Source organism: Mytilus californianus, unplaced genomic scaffold, assembly GCF_021869535.1.
Source record: "Mytilus californianus isolate M0D057914Y unplaced genomic scaffold, xbMytCali1.0.p SCAF_11, whole genome shotgun sequence".
NCBI classification, from domain to species: domain Eukaryota; kingdom Metazoa; phylum Mollusca; class Bivalvia; order Mytilida; family Mytilidae; genus Mytilus; species Mytilus californianus.
The window spans coordinates 33,631,554-33,648,536 of NW_026262593.1; the positions used below are offsets into that span (position 1 = coordinate 33,631,554).

The following is a 16,983-nucleotide window of genomic DNA, read 5'->3' on the forward strand; positions in this document are numbered from 1 at the left end:
TCCGATCTTTACTTCGTGTCTCTTTGTTGTTGGGATATACAAGTACCAGGCCACCTCCACTCTGTGTTTTTGTTAGATGTATTTGTATCAGTGTCTTTTTGTTGTTGGGATGTACAAGTACTAGGCCACATCCACTCTGTGTTTTTGTTAGATGTATTTCTATTTGTATCCATCTGATGAGTTAAGTCTTTTTAAACTGATTTTTATAGTTCGTTCTTATGTTTTACTGTTACACCACTGTCCAAGGTTAGGGGGAGGGTTGGGATCCCGCTAACATGTTTAACCCCGCCTCATTCTGTATGTATGTGCCTGTCCAAAGTCAGGAGCCTGTAATTCAGTGGTTGTCGTTTGTTGCTGTGTTACATATTTGTTTTTCGTTCAGTTCTTTTTTGTATATAAATTAAGCCGTTAGTTTTCTCGTTTGAATTGTTTTACATTTGTCATGAAGGGGCCTTTTATAGCTGACTATGCGGTATGGGCTTTGCTCATTCTTGTACGGTGACCTATAGTTGTTAATTTCTGAGTCATTTGGTCTCAAGTGGAGAGTTGTTTCCCTGGCAATTATACCACTTGTTCTTTTTTATATTATACCCCCATTTAGAATGTAAACAAATACATGTTGTAAACCAGATCGAGCCGAAAAATGAAATGAATATAATTTACTTCTATTTATGGCACTGGCTACGGTTATATTGAAATGTAACAATTAAAAAAGTTATTGTTACATTGGAGACTAATTGCCGGAATGCAGGGTTGGGTAGGGAACTGATTAATTACGAATGTAACAATAATATTCGTGTCTACGGTTACATTGTGTTATTGTCATGTTAGATTAATTAAACTTGAACCTTCTATTATTTTGTTGCTTTATTCTTCGATATGTAATAATAATAATAATAATAATAATAATAATAATAATAATAATAATAATAATAATAATAATAATAATAATAATAATAATATTATTATTATTATTATTATTATTATTATTATTATTATTATTATTATTATTATTATTATTATTATAATAATAATAATAATAATAATAATATTATTATTATTATTATTATTATTATTATTATTATTATTATTACAGTATTTGTTCCTTCGGGAATAAAGGGTATAGAATATTTGTTACAACAGTTTAGTAGTGCCAAAGGCGAAAAATTTAGTTCAATGGTTCGAGTGTTCACGTCTATGTATTTAACTGCACACCTACCCTTATTATACTGTGAACAATGGATGAAGTGATTCCTATTACCAAATTTGTTTTGGGTGAAAAATTTAAACTTGGGATGCAAATATATTAAAAGAAAACATGAATCAACCTCACATGTTTCCAACAAAAATATTGGACGAAAATATGAACATCACGAAAGTAAAAAAATAAATGTGGATAGTGTCCACATGTGGACACAGATGATGCCCCCGCTTGCATATCATATAGTTATAAAGGGACATAACTGAAGAACAGTAAAAGTGACGCTACCCAAATTTGAACTTGATCTGAGTTTTGTGTGCAAGTCTCATAATATTTGGTTGAGGCTAACTTTAGTAGAGAACAGAAACTAAAAATTCAGCAATTTTTCTATTTATAAAGGGGCATAACTCAATAATGGTTAAAGTGACACTACCCAAATTCAACTTGATCTGTGTTTTATCAGTGGAAGTCAAAATTAAACATTGCATTGTATACAGCATTGTTTGTAGTTGATTAAACTATAATCATGGACAAAGGAAGATAACTCCAATTTTAAAAATAACTTGATATTTAGAAGAAAATAAAAATTTTGCAATTTTTTCCATTTATAAAGGGGCATAACTCTAGAACGGTTAAAGTGACGCCACCAAAATTCAAACTTGATCTGTGTTTTGTGATAATAAGCATTGTATATAAGTTTCATAACATTTGGTTGAGGCAAACTTAAGTTAGAGGACGGAAACTAAAAATTTTGCAATTTTTCCATTTATAAAGGGGCATAACTCTAGAACGGTTAAAGTGACGCCACCAAAATTCAAACTTGATCTGTGTTTTGTGGTAATAAGCCTTGTGTATAAGTTTCATAACATTTGGTTGAGGCAAACTTAAGTTAGAGAACGGAAACTAAAAATTTTGCAATTTTTCCATTTATAAAGGGGCATAACTCTAGAACGGTTAAAGTGACGCCACCAAAATTCAAACTTGATCTGTGTTTTGTGGTAATAAGCATTGTGTATAAGTTTCATAACATTTGGTTGAGGCAAATTCAAGTTAGAGAACGGAAACCAATTTTGGGACGTACGGACGGACGTACGTACGTACGTACGTACGTACAGACGGACAAGGGTAAAACTTAATGCCCCCACCGCAACGGCGGGGGCATAAAAATTTGTCAACTGAAGCATGGCAGACATTGAAAGTGTCTATAACTTCAAAAAGGGATATTGAAGAGTGGAATTGTAAAGTCTGCAAAACCGAATTGCACATTGCTGCATCACTCGGTTGTGATGGCTGCCTAGAGTATTTTCACCAAAAATGCGTAGGACTGAAACATGCTCCCCAAACAACATGCTTGATGTGTAGAAACTGCAATTGTAAATAAAAAATTAAAAAAATTATATGTAATAATGTAAAATACAAATAAAAATTTTAAAGTTTATTAGTCTCAGCATACATGTACACTGAAGTGCATTAACGTAACAATAACACAATTTTAACCGTAGACACAAATATTATTGTTACATTCGTATTTAATCGGTTCCTTACACAGCCCTGCATTCCGGCAATTAGTCTCCAATGTAACAATAACTTTTTTTATTATTGTTACATTTCAATGTAACCGTAGCCAGTGCCTATTTTTATTTTGTAGTTAAGTTCGAAAGTGATTGACCAAACCATCTATATTTATTTTTGTAGTTGCAAGATAATTATATAGGGAATAGCCAGAATGTTGTATGCTATGGGTATACACAAATGCACTAAAAACAAACTTGAACTGTCTGTAGGGAAATAAAAAGAAAAATAAGATGAAAGGCAATACATGATTAAGTGAAGATACCAAAGGAACATACAAACTCATAAGTTGAAAATAAACTGACAACGCTATGGCTAAAAAAGAAAAAGACAAACAACAGTACACAAAACACAACATAGAAAACTAAAGACTGAGCAACACAAACCCCAATAAAATCTAAGGATAAGAAGATCCTTTATCCACATGTGGCACCCGTCGTGTTAATCATATTAGTACAAACCCTGTGATAAGTATAATTAGGTTGGTCACTTTTGGGGGAAAAGGGGACAGGATTTTAGTTAAACTGTCATCTATATCTGGAATCCTTCTCATAGAATATCAAATAAATTATAGAATACCGGTACTATTCATTGTGTTAGTTTTTAACAGAAAAATGTTGTCACACAAAATTTTCTTCCGTCCAGCTATATTAATTTTTCAAACTGAGATTTCCCTCATATACATTGTAGAGGTTGGCAGCTATGAAGGAGTCATCTGATATTTTTTTTTGTAGAAATTGTAGATGTTTCACCCACTGAGATTTCCATTTTAATGATGATTTAATAGATATTGAAGCACAATCTGCAATTTACCTCTGATTAATTTCTAGCTATGATGGCCATGTTGGTTAAAGTACCAAGATATAATTCAAAATCTAGAAACGAGACATGTTCAATAATGTGAAGTTTGGATTTAATTGGTTCAGTAATGTTGGAGGCTCCAAAGATTTTTTTTTAACGACAAATGACATGAGTGGTGCATCATTTTGATAGTAAACATAAAATAACACAATCTTTAAGTGAACCCATCACAAAAGGATAACCTGATATGACAGTACCATTTATACAATCCAACTCTCTCTCCTTAACATATTGGGCAGGGGATAATATCTCTTTATTCACATCCTCACAAAGTTTTCTTTAAGTTTCATCTATATTCATCTATCTGTTTAAGAGAGTCCAACCTAGATGGAATTTGGTAAGAAAGACAATAAGAAAGGGTGATTCTTTAAATGTGATGGTATAATTATTCTTCACTTTGAAGTACTGGATACAAAACTTGATACCTCCGCCCCACAATAAAACAATGGCAAAATCTTTGATTTGCAAAAAGAAACCCCAACTATAGTTTGAATTAATACAAATAATAGGTGCACAAGGGCATCATATGATGAAGATTTAAAAGCTGTCATTAAATTCTCATTAGTATTTTAGAAGAAGCTGATATAAATGTGTACTGTAGTCTGAAGAACTAACAATGTCAATGTCATGCCAAAGATTATCCCAAAAATCATTCTGATCAGGAAATGAAATAGCAGTTGCAAGCATAAATCATACGAGTTAGATTCTGTAAAAGTTTCTACAAAAATCTGTCAAGCAGTCCAGGAGCAGTACCAGATACAAAAGGGGGACAGACAGATAATCAGATTGACAGATATAGTATGTGCCTGTTCCTAGTCAGGAGCCTGTAATTCAGTGGTTGTCGTTTGTTGCTGTGCACCATATTTGTATTTCGTTCATTAATTATGTACATAAATTAGGCCGTTAGTTTTCTCATTTGAATTGTTTTCCATTTTCCATTTCGGGGCCTTTTATAGCTGACCATGCAGTATGTGGTTTGCTCATTGTTGAAGGCTGTACGGTTACCTATAGTTGTAAATTTCTGTGTCATCTTGTCTCTTGTGGAGAGTTGTCTCATTGGCAATCATACCACGTCTTATTATTTTAATATAGGAAGTGTTCATCTTTTGATCTTCTTTTGGTCAAAACAAAACTTTCTTCAAGATAATCACTAGTAGCACTACGCGCACGTCTGGCGTATCAAATTATAAGCTTGGTACCTTTGATAACTATTTACAGTAACAATTCATGATATTACAACATTATTTATTCACAATTATACTATCATTATTTACAGGTGAATGGTTTCAAAGTTTATCATATTATACATTTTAACATTAACTTAAGAATCATAATTGCATTTATGCAAATGAGAGAAAATCTGAATTTGTGTCAATGTCAAACTCCAGTACCCTCTGTTGTCATCAGTCTTGGAGCTGTACTGCTTCTTCTTTCTTCGTGTTTATATATATCCTTTTTCAACATCATCTATTTGCTTTCTTTTTCTCCCTTTTTGCCATTTTTGATTTGCCTATAAAAATATATATACATAATTATACAACTTTATGCAAAACGTTTAGGCTGTTGCTAACGCCAGATTGTTATCCTTACAATGTCTCACATTCTATGACTTTCATCACAGGTGAGACCAAAATTGCCTTCTATTAATCTGACAATCAAAGTGCAAGAACTCTGCAATGACAAAATGGTGAAATTTCAAAATCGAGTGTTATCGTACTTTAACCAATTATGTAAAGTTTCTAGTAAATCTTTGAAGGCTGACAAAAGCATACCTGCCAACCTCTGAAACCATCAAAGAGGGAGATCTCCCCCTCAGCTTTCATTGAGGGGGAGATTTTGCGCAAATGACATTTTCAAGTAAAATATATGACCTGTTTACGTATTCATCTACAAAACACCAATAAGAGATATACATGATTATAATCTATACAAGGTGTTTTTTTAAGCCTTTTTCAATACCTCCGTATCTCACAACTCATAAAATTTCATAGTTTGATTTTGTTGTGAGTCTCACACTAAGCATGCTTTCAAAGATCTAACAGACCACCAGAAGAAATCGAAAAGTTGATTGAACATGGTGTGCAAAAAGATTCATTCTTGAATCATTGCCAAGTGAACTCGGTCGTAAACACTGAAAATCTTTCATTCAAATCTGCTTGACTTTTCAATTTGCAATTATCTATTTCTTCATTTTTACACTGCCTCTTGGTCCAGACAAAGACCTCTATCTTGTTGGAGTTCACATAGCAGAACTGAATTTTGATTACTTATATATCGAACATAAAAACTACTGACCAAAGTTTTCAAATGATCGGCAATTGTTTATTTATTTCTATTGAAAGGAATGAAAAAGCCAGAGAAATACGAACGCAGGTTATTCCAGGTCATAACATCCGAAAGTGGGACTTACTTGATTCTCTGTGTATTCTACTGCCATACAATTGTCTGTATTTAAACTCAGCAGCTGTAAGGGCCAATGACGTGGTCTTCTTCTGATATTCTTTGATGGGCTGTACCTCTACTCCATCAGACCTAACAAATAATCAAAGGAGATGTGATAGAAGTACACAATATGTCAAATAAATACACCCTTAAAAATGATGATAAAAGATTGTTCATCATTAAACTGTTGTCGTGAGGTCAGCCTATTCATTTTGTGGATTCTTTTTCTAGAAACAACGCTTCCTAAATCTGTCACTGAAATGGACTTACCAAATTATATTCAATTGTTTCCTTTGTGTGCATAATTTCATTAAGTGTGAATTAGTTAGTTTACTGATTTCTGTTCACTAATGGAATTAATTTAAAAACTTAACCTTCAATTTTTGTAATTATTATATGCCTTCATTGGGAATCGGAGCCGTCCTTCAAATCTGTTATGTGTGACTGACATCAACATATCGACAAAATCTCTCAACTACTGATGGGTTACAATTTCAATGTCTATTTTATATATACAAATGTATAAAAAGTCTAAAAGGGTACAACATCACCAAAAACTAATAATAATAAGAAACAAATGTTAAATATTTCGGATAACAGATATCCTTCATCAGTATGATCACGATGCAAAATGAACCATATCAATCTAGTCTGATTATAAAACTATAACAATCTTGAAATTTATACAATAAAACAGTCAAAACTGACCATCATAGAGATGCTTGTACAATTCTAAAATTTTTAAACATGACTGAGGTTATGTAGATATAAGAAGATGTGGTATGAGTGCCAATGAGACAACTCTTCATCCAAGTAAAAATTTATAAAAGTAAACCATTATTGGTCACAGTATGGTCTTCAACACGGAGCCTTGGCTCACATCGAACAGTAAGCTATAAAGGGCCCCAAAAATTACTAGTGTAAAACCATTCAAACGGGAAAACCAACGGTCTAATCTATATAAAAAAACGAGAAACACTTATGAACCACATCAACAAACGACAACTACTGAACCTACTTACAACAGAGACTGCAAAGATATGCTTCAAATAAAAATAGTAATGTGCGATATGAACCGGTACAACTCTAAAATTTCAAAGGTGATGACAGTTAAGATGCTACAACAAGGATTGCGTGGAAATACATTCCCAATAAACAGCACTGACCGATCCAAGCCAGTACGATATTTCAAATTTGACAACGGTAGAGTAATTAAAACAGAGGCTGCGTATTTAAACATCCCAAATAGATAGCAGTTTGATAATGATTAAAAAAATTATAATAAATTTTGACTAAGATAAAATAATTGAACATGACTGCGTACTTATACATCCCTCCCAAATGAATAGAACCCTGTCATTTTATATAAATATATATATAAATGAGCATATGATATACATCGGTACAAGGGACACACAGGGCTTGTACCTTAATATATACATAATAGCCAATCATATAGTATAAGTTGGTAGCCGCAAGGTTAGCATGGTTAAGATCAACGAGTGAAAGGTTGGGACTTGTTGGTTTAGGTTTGAATCCCTGTGTTCTCTTTGTTTTCCCTATTCTTTAGTTTTCCTGTTTTGTTTTCTTATTTTGTGGATATTTTGTAATAATAGCGAGTTTTGACATTTATTTTTGGATTATTATTGGCTATTTCACATATTTGAAACGAAAATGATTACATTCTATTAGTCCATTTTTGTTTTATAAATATAGTTTGATTTGACTGTTCTACTACATAATTTTACAAATGTTAATTCGCAAATTCCTATGCCAGTATATCGTGATGTGCCTAGAATTAGGCTTCTTGCTAGAAATTTTGGTAACATACTTATTATATATACTTTATATATGCTCTTTGGCCAGGTTGTTGTCTCTTTTACACATTCCCCATTTTCATTCTTAATTTTATTAAAAAAACAATTTCAAATATGTCTTATTTTGTAAACACAGATAATATTTGGAAGCCTGATAATTTAAAAGCAGACGCAATGTTTTATATTTGTATTTTTCTAACCAATTAATTGTGATCTTAGATTTATAAATGCATCGTTGAACATGATAACATGGTTATTTAACTCTCTTACAATACCTTTTAATTAAGAAAAGGCTTAAATTTTGAAAAGACATTAACACAATAGTTTCAGTTATAGATACAATGGATAAGCATTGATTTATGAAAAACAAAACATTCACTCTCTAGGCTCATGGTTTCTTTTTCAAGTATCAACGCTTATGCATTGTATCTATATAACATAATCAATGTGAACATACGGGACGTTTACTGATGTCATCTTCATCATAAATCTCTTAACAATTTGAAAATAAATGAAGGACACAGATAAGTTGTTATGAATACATTTAATTGACTTAGTGATTTTAACTGAAGATGATGGATAATTATATGATGAAAGACCTGACTGCCATTTTTTTTTTTAAGGTAAGTCCCTTTTCAATAATCATAGACTACCAACCTGCTTGATTCAAAAGGTATAAAGTCTTGGTTATGATCAAAATCATCTTCTGTATCAGCGAAACTACCTTCATCCTCTATTAAAATAAATTAAAAGCAATGTAACTTAATGTCTTTTAACTAAAGATGCCTGGCTAAGTTAAAAGTACATAAACTGCTGCCTTACCATTTAAATAAAAAAACAGCTGCGCCATGAGCGCATGATACGCCCGTCGTCTTGTGTGTGAATTTTTATGCAATAAGCATAAATAGTTTTTGACATACGGCGTGACATGCGAAAACCCCCCTTTTTTTTTACAAAAAACTCAATATCTCTAAAATAAAATTTTGAATCAAAACCACAAAGTATACAGATCTTTAGATTAATATAACTAAGAAGTGTGTAAAATTTTAAGCAATAATCATAAATCTTTTTTGAGATACGGCGTGACATGTGAAAACCCCCCTTTTAAAAAAAAAAAAAATCAATATCTCAAAAATAAAATTTTGAATCAAAACCAAAAAGTATACAGATCTTTAGATTAATATAACTAAGAAGTGTGTAAAATTTAAGCAATAATCATAAATCGTTTTTGAGATACGGTGCGACATGTGAAAAACCCCTCCCCCTTTTTTTACAAAATACACAATAACTCAAAAATAAAATTTTGAATCATCACCAAAAATTATACAGATCTTAAGGTTAATGTAACTAAGAAGTGTGTAAAGTTTTAAGCAATAATCATAAACTGTTTTTGAGATACGGCGCGACATGTGAAAAACCCCTCCCCCTTTTTTAACAAAATACTCAATATCACTAAAATAAAATTTTGAATCATCACCAAAAAGTATACAGATCTTAAGATTAATATAACTAAGAAGTGTGTAAAGTTTTAAGCAATAATCATAAATTGTTTTTGAGATACGGCGCGACATGTGAAAAAAAACACACACCTGTTTTAGTTACTAAGTCCCGTAACTCAAAAAGTTTTAATCTTATTTTCACCAAAAAGTATACAGATCGTTTCACCATCATAAGAAACAACTGTATTAAGTTTCATTAAATTTAGATAAGTCATTCTCAAATTACGGTGCGACATGTTTACGCCAGACAGACAAACGGACAGACGGACAGATGGACGGACGCCGGACATTTGTATACCATAATACGTCCCGTCAAAAATTTGACGGGCCTATAAAAACTGTCCACCTAATGTCTACTAATACTGTAGTAAATGTCCATTAAAGCATTCAGCAACTTTAAGGGAGGGCGTGCAGAGGACATTATTTTAGGGAGTTTACTCTGTAAATGAGGTAAGGTGTTATTAATAGACGGTGTCATTAATGCTGTTCAAGAGTTCATCAATCTATGTTATTAAAAGCTTTACATACATATAAACTGTAAATTCAGAAACTATTAGGTGCATTTATTATTGCAATTTTTAAATAAAGGACAATAATGGGATATAAATAATTGTGATTTCAGAATAAATCTGCATATAGTTATATAGTGTATTGGATATCAGACATTGCTGTCAGAATGCCAGATCTTGTCATGCTTATTATTGCCATACTCACCCAGTTGCATTATTCACATTAATAATAACTTGTACTTTCTGAATTTACAGTATATTAAAGTAAATGGTTAAAACAAATTTTAGAGTTATTTGAAAAGTAAGGTCCCTTAAGCTACATTCTAAAATCATTGATTTACTGTACAATGTAAAGACATAATCAAAACTAAAATCAGTCAGACGATTAATTTATAGATATAAAAAGATGTGGTATGAGTGCCAATGAGACAACTCTCTCATCCAAGTCACAATTTGTAAAACTAAAAGTAAACCATTATAGGTCAAAGTACGGTCTTCAACACGGAGCCTTGGCTCACACCAAACAGCAAGCTATAAAGGGCCCCAAAAATGACATGTGTAAAACCATTCAAACAGGAAAACCAACGGTCTAATCTATATAAAAAACGAGAAACGAGAAACACTTATGAACCACATCAACAAACGACAACTACTAAACATCAGATTCCTGTATAGTCTGTTAATACTAGCATCAGCACTTATTTACTCAGACTTATCCTACTGTTTATTTCATGAAAAAATGATTTTTTTTATGAATATGCTTCTACGGAGTGAATGTTGACTCTATTGTGTAGTAATATGAATAAAAGATATTGGCATTTTGTTTTTGATACTGACTTTATCACCAAGAATACCAAGCAAGTTTGGTAGGGCGTGCTGATATTTGAACTGATGAAGCAAGTATCTAAAAAATAATTGCAAATATATTCTTTTTATCAGCAATTTTTCTTAACTATTATTTTTTTAGAGGGGTTTAGAATATGAAATAACATGCAGTAGTTAATAAAACTACATCTTTTTTATTTTTACTCGTACAAAGTATTGTGATAGAGTCATGATAGATACTAGCATGAATGAAAAAGGGAGCATGCATATCATGCGGATTGAGCTAAAAACATGACAATACTGCAATTCACTTGACGTCATTGCCCAATATTTTCGGGTATCACCCCCTGTCCTTGATCTAAGAAAATATTTTTAGGCAGTAGGATCAAATAGAAAATGTAAAACTTGCTATTTAAGAACAAATAGTAGCAACTAGAATGTAACTAACATCTTTGACTAAAGTATATAATACAGTTGTGTTAAATTTTGGCATTTGTAATTTTAAATCCTTATAGCAAATGGTATATAAGCATTATCAGGTATTTGTTATATCATTAATTGTAATCAGGTTTATGATAAACAATAAACTGTTACCATCTTCCTGTAAACTTGTTCTCTCTATAATATCAGATTTAGAATTGGTTTTCTCAGTAGTCTTGTTTGTTCTACTGGGTAACTTTTCTGCTATTCCTTCCAGGAAATCCTCAGGTAATCTTGCATTCTTTAGTTCTTCCATCTTTCTTTTCTACAAATGAATGTATTATGAACAGTCAAGAGTGTAACTTGAATAAGTTATTAGAGAAAAATAACATACATGTGTTATTACAGATACTTTCTCTTAATCTGTAGTAACATATGTTTGTTATCAGTTAAATGTACCATAATTTTTTTTATTTTCAGTGGGCACTTAGGAATTCTTGAAACTTGCGCAGTACCTTAATACATAACCTTGAAAACTAATTTTCCAATTCAATTAATACACTTTTGATCAACCATGGTAAATCAATGAGACAAGGCTTTTAAGTGATAACAAGGCTTAGTTATTACAGGCATTTAACTTATTACATGAGACACTTGGGAATGACTAGGAAGCTTGCGCAGAACCTCATTACATGCTCTTATCATTATTTATTACAATAAATTAAAATACATTGTGATATATGTAGGAGAAAAGGCTTTGAAGAGATGTAGAGAAGCTGTAATAACACCCTTTAGTTATTACAGGCATATTTTTTCTGTGGTAACATGGGTGTGTTATGCATGATTGGCAAACTATGGGCTGTTATATCTTTCTAAAGTTTAATATACATAAAGACAATTATAATATCAATAGAACTAGTACACAATTTAACAAAATTAAGGATGTATAATGCCCCTTTCGGCTTTGAAACATGTAACAAACATATGTTATTACAGATTTTTGATTTTTTAGCCCTCAATAACAAATGTATGTTATTTTTCTCTAATAACTTATTTAAGTTAGACCCTTGACTGATGAATGCATCAGACAAATTATCTGCTTCACAGAGAAATGTAATTTTAAAATGGTTTAATAAATCGGTCCAAATTAGATATATTTAAAAAAAAAATGATTCAGTTTGATAACAATTTGTACAGGCAAATTTAAGTAGATAGTGATAGAACGGAAAACAATATTGGGACATACATGCAGTCTTATATGGACGTACATGTAACAGTGGTTTGATTCCGCCAGTGTACTTTATCCGGAGGAAGGAAATCCCCAGTGATTTTTATCCACCAACAAAAATTCACTAGGTTTTTCTATCCGGGTCCAGTGTAAAACATCCACCAGTCATTATAAGGTTCTAAAAAGAGTTTTTTTGAAGGGGAAATATATATAAAATGTGGCTTAGTAGTTTTTAGTGAATTTGTAACTTGCATAATTGATTTATGTAAAAAGTGGAGAGTTTTCATCGAAAGGAATGTTCACTAGTGTTTTTGTACTGGAATGATTGCACTAGTTATTTTATACTGGGATTAATTACACTAGCGCTTTAGATCCATACATTGATGAAGTGAATAATACGCATTTTGAACACACGATAACACAATACATGTAATGCTTATTAACGAATAAGATTTAAATAATTTTTCTATGATGCAAATCTATAAAATCATATGCTTTTAAATTGTCACTAATTGTAATAATCATATTTATTGGATTGCCGAAGTTTTTCTGTGTATTTGCTTTTCGGTCGACTTAGATATAAAATCATATCTTCTATGTCAATATGAAAGGATGCTTCTATAAATGAAACTGTATGCAAGAACAAATCTGCTCTTTAAATTTGGTTTATATCAAGTTCAATGTCCTGATCATTGATAAAGTATTTTGAGTTATAAAATTATCCTCATCATCATCATCAATATTATTTACTGGATTTACTCAGATTAATTAAACTGGTTCCTTGAAAATCATTCTAATTTTAACCCATTTATTTACAAATGATTTATGTAAACAATAAACCGGTCTAATATAAACAAAACAATGATATCAAGATCGACGCTTTCACACTACATGTATTTACATCCAATATTCTCTAGTGAAAAACAGTTACCCGGAATAAATACATGGCGGAATGAAAGTACGCTTACATACAGACGTACAGACATACAAGGGTATCACTAAATGCCCCTTCCGCTGCGGCATGTGCATTTAAAAACATTAAAGAATATAATTGTGAAATGACATCCAAGTGTAACTAGACGATTGCCATATCTCCACAGTGAGATACCTTTTGTTCTTTAAACTGTTCGTCTATCTTCCTTCTCTTTTCTTTAGTTTTAATTTTCTCAGCATTTATGTTCTTGATGGCATCCCTCATCTGTTGTAATGCTGTCTGCTTCCCTGTCTTAAAACTGACATCCTCTGGGGCATCATCTTCATCAGATAATCCAACATCTGAACTCTCTGTAAATTAAGATATTTATCATGTAAATAAAACTATTGTACAAAATATTCAAGACTTTCAGAAACTTACCACTGTGACAGCTGTTTCACAATGGAAATCAGCATAATTATAATTTTTTTTTTCTTTTGATAAATTTGCAGGCTTTCATTAGGAGGCAGTAACCAGTACTTTTACAGTTCTATGGTACTGAAAAGTACTGCCTGAATTTACATGAACATGATCACTGCTTACATTACTTCAGATTTGTAGGGAGAAGTGATTTCTCTTTATGAAACTGATAGGGAGAAGTGGTGAGATTTTGAAAGAGAAGTACTATTTCCCACGGAGCCCTACAATGTCATGAATGTTTGGTTTTTACTATAATATAAAGGGCCATATGTATCTTATTTTTTTTATATTGTTCAATTCATACCTGCGTTGAGCAACTTCAATTAGTAAATTGAAACAATGCATATACATGGAAATAAATACATTAATCAAGTAATTTTTCCTTATGAGATCAAAATTCTTCTTCTAGCCATTCATGCGTCCGTAGTCATTATTGCAAGAATCAGGATTTCAGTCATAGTTGGTTAGAGTCCGATGAATCCCGACTCCTATCCGTACTTCATACAAAATTTCACAAAAAAAACGATGTTTGACATGCTATTTGAAAAGATGTATTAATGAAATACAGGGATAACAAATTTACTTCAGGCATATTTAATCATGTTCTAATGAAGTATCAAACTTATTTTGCTGAAAGTTAGAATGATTTGATGTACGCTCTCAAGTAACAAGTACCGGAAGTGATAAAAAAATTGTCTTCATGAAATAACATGCAACCAACTTTAAAATGAAAGCTTTAACCTCTTTTCTGAAGTAAATAAATGGTTTATGCCTTTGGACTTGGTAAAAATTGAATATTGCTGATGTTGAAAGCGACTGAAAGCGAGTATCGTGTACAACAGCGACTAGATATCGCTTTTGGCAGTCTGGCAAAGGGAAGTGATGGACGGGCACAGTATCCCAGAAGGGATTATACCCATTTAAGGTTCATCACTACACATTGACAAAAATGGCTGTGTTTACACCTGAAATTTTCTCTGAGTACAGACATGACATACAAAACTGTAATTTGAAAAGTTTTAAAGCCTGGCAGCACCTACAAATGAAGATATATACAACATGTACAAGTTGTATTCATTATTATTTTTGTGTTTTAAAAAAATAAAAACTTTTGTGGATTTAGCTAAACATTTTCTTTCCTTGCTGCAGGTGGTGTAAAAATAAACAAAGTCTGGTGAAATCTTTGAGATGGTCCCCCTCAGGTAATGATTGTATTGCAACATATTGATTGAAATGGACAATAGAGTGACAATAGAAATCAACACAACAAACATTGACAAAGGTGATTCAAATAGTGTAAATGAGTGGACTGTATCAAATAAAACTCAGGTGTTTGTTTATTTTACCATCTTCTGTGGCAAGGAAAGCAAATGTTCATCAAAATCCATAAAGGTTTTTAACTTTTTAAAACATAAAATAAATGTAACATTTATTTATCTACAAAATGTAGGTGCTGCCAGGCTATTTGTCAAACCAATTAATCCAATGTGGTATTTACACTGATGCTAGTTATAGATGCTATAAATCCGAATATTTTGACATTTGCACATAATTAACATTCAAAGGTTTGTAACAATCATCAAAGGAAATTCCATAGTGTCAGTGTCCTTTAAGAGGGAACGGCTATGTAACTTTTTATCAGTTTTTCACTTATATAAAACTGAAAGTGTTACTCTCTGTGGTGTTACTATCTGACCAAACATATTTTATAAAAATTGTTTATCATGTTTATTGGAATGAAATTTTCTTCATAATCATGATTAATGAAAGACATAAAAGGGGTAAATAGAGGAAAGTATTTAAAATGTGACGAATGTGAAGAATTAATTGGAAAAGCAAGGTGTGATTATTGTGACTTTGTTGCTACTAAACATGAACGTGATGATGAGCCGGACCCCAAAACAAAACCCTATACTAATGTACCAGAAGATCATTTGAAGATGAAAAATATCCAAATATATCTATAGGTCTGTTTTTTGTTAATTGATATATGACAGGGTATATAATTTTAATAAACAAAATATATGAAAAGGGTGGGGTACTAGATGTCTCAGCTGCTCACCCCTACCAAAGAAAGATTGAAGTGCCGCCCCGAGTGTAAACACAGCCATTTTTGTCTGAGGAAATTTGACGATTAGTCGTCTTGCAGATTTCAGAAGTACAAAATGTTTTGCAAATGTGCGAAAATGTAAGTTACCATTCCCTGAATCTTCTAATTGAATGTCGTCGTCAGAATGTTTCATTTCGCCAGATTTGTTTCTTTCCTTGTCGTTTAAAAACTCAAACGCCGGTGTTTCAAATTCGTCATCGTCAAATTTAATGTGATGATACCTTCTTTTCACACGAGAGGCCATTTTAACATATAAACACTAAAGAATAGATTGCTATTGTTTTCCTTCACACGTTTTGGTCGATTACTGGGCAAGTTGTATACTGGGGAAAGAAACTAACCTAATAGTGACTATTGTTCAGCTCTGTATAAACCTCCGTTAAATTTTGGAGCACTCTATAAGATTGCACAATTTACAGCATGCTTGTTTACATTAAACTAAAGATGTTTATATTATTCTTTGTACTCACTCCAATCAATAAACTTGAAAAATTATTCAATGCGAATGTCTGTTTATAAATGCGTTTTTTTTACACTTTTCATAACATCTCAGTGAAAGTTAATTGTCTACTGCATGTTTTTAAAGAATGTACAAGATCGTACAAGTGTTGCCTTTAAAGGAGTTAAAGTTTCTAAACTTAAAAACACTAATAGATGAATACATACAACATCAACCTATGGTAAGAACTCTTTTAAATAATTTATACAGCTGATGTTTTATGGAATGATCTACATCATGATTTTAGAAAAATTGCAAATTGTTGTCAGTTTAAAAATATTTTAAAGCCATGGAATAGAAATGACTGTAAATGTACACTTTGTGTAGATTATTAATCAATATATCATGTTAAAATTTTATCATTTAGATCATATTCAATTTTATTGTTTTATGCTATGCATTTGGCTGTTTTGTGCTTTGGTCGGATTGTTGTCTCTATGGCACATTTTCCGATTTCCATTCTCAATTTTATTTTACCATTTTTCTTATCTAATATATAAAAGAAGATGTGGTGTGATTGCTTATGCATTATGAGACAACTCTTCACAAGAGACCAAATGACACAGAAATTAACAACTATAGGTCACCGTACGACCTTCAACAATGA

The 16,983-nt window shown here is 31.7% G+C and overlaps 1 protein-coding gene across 1 annotated transcript; it reads right to left on the reverse strand.

Annotated features, from left to right (window-relative positions):
* Window positions 1-4,865: 4,865 nt before the first annotated feature.
* Window positions 4,866-16,190, reverse strand: LOC127719943 (uncharacterized). The gene is made up of 6 exons (XM_052226308.1): window positions 15,965-16,190; window positions 13,483-13,658; window positions 11,321-11,471; window positions 8,551-8,626; window positions 6,045-6,166; window positions 4,866-5,144 (listed from the first exon to the last, which is right to left on the reverse strand). Exons 1-6 carry the CDS (start codon window positions 16,119-16,121, stop codon window positions 5,098-5,100), a joined length of 729 nt encoding a protein of 242 aa, XP_052082268.1. The 5' UTR covers window positions 16,122-16,190; the 3' UTR covers window positions 4,866-5,097.
* Window positions 16,191-16,983: the final 793 nt, after the last annotated feature.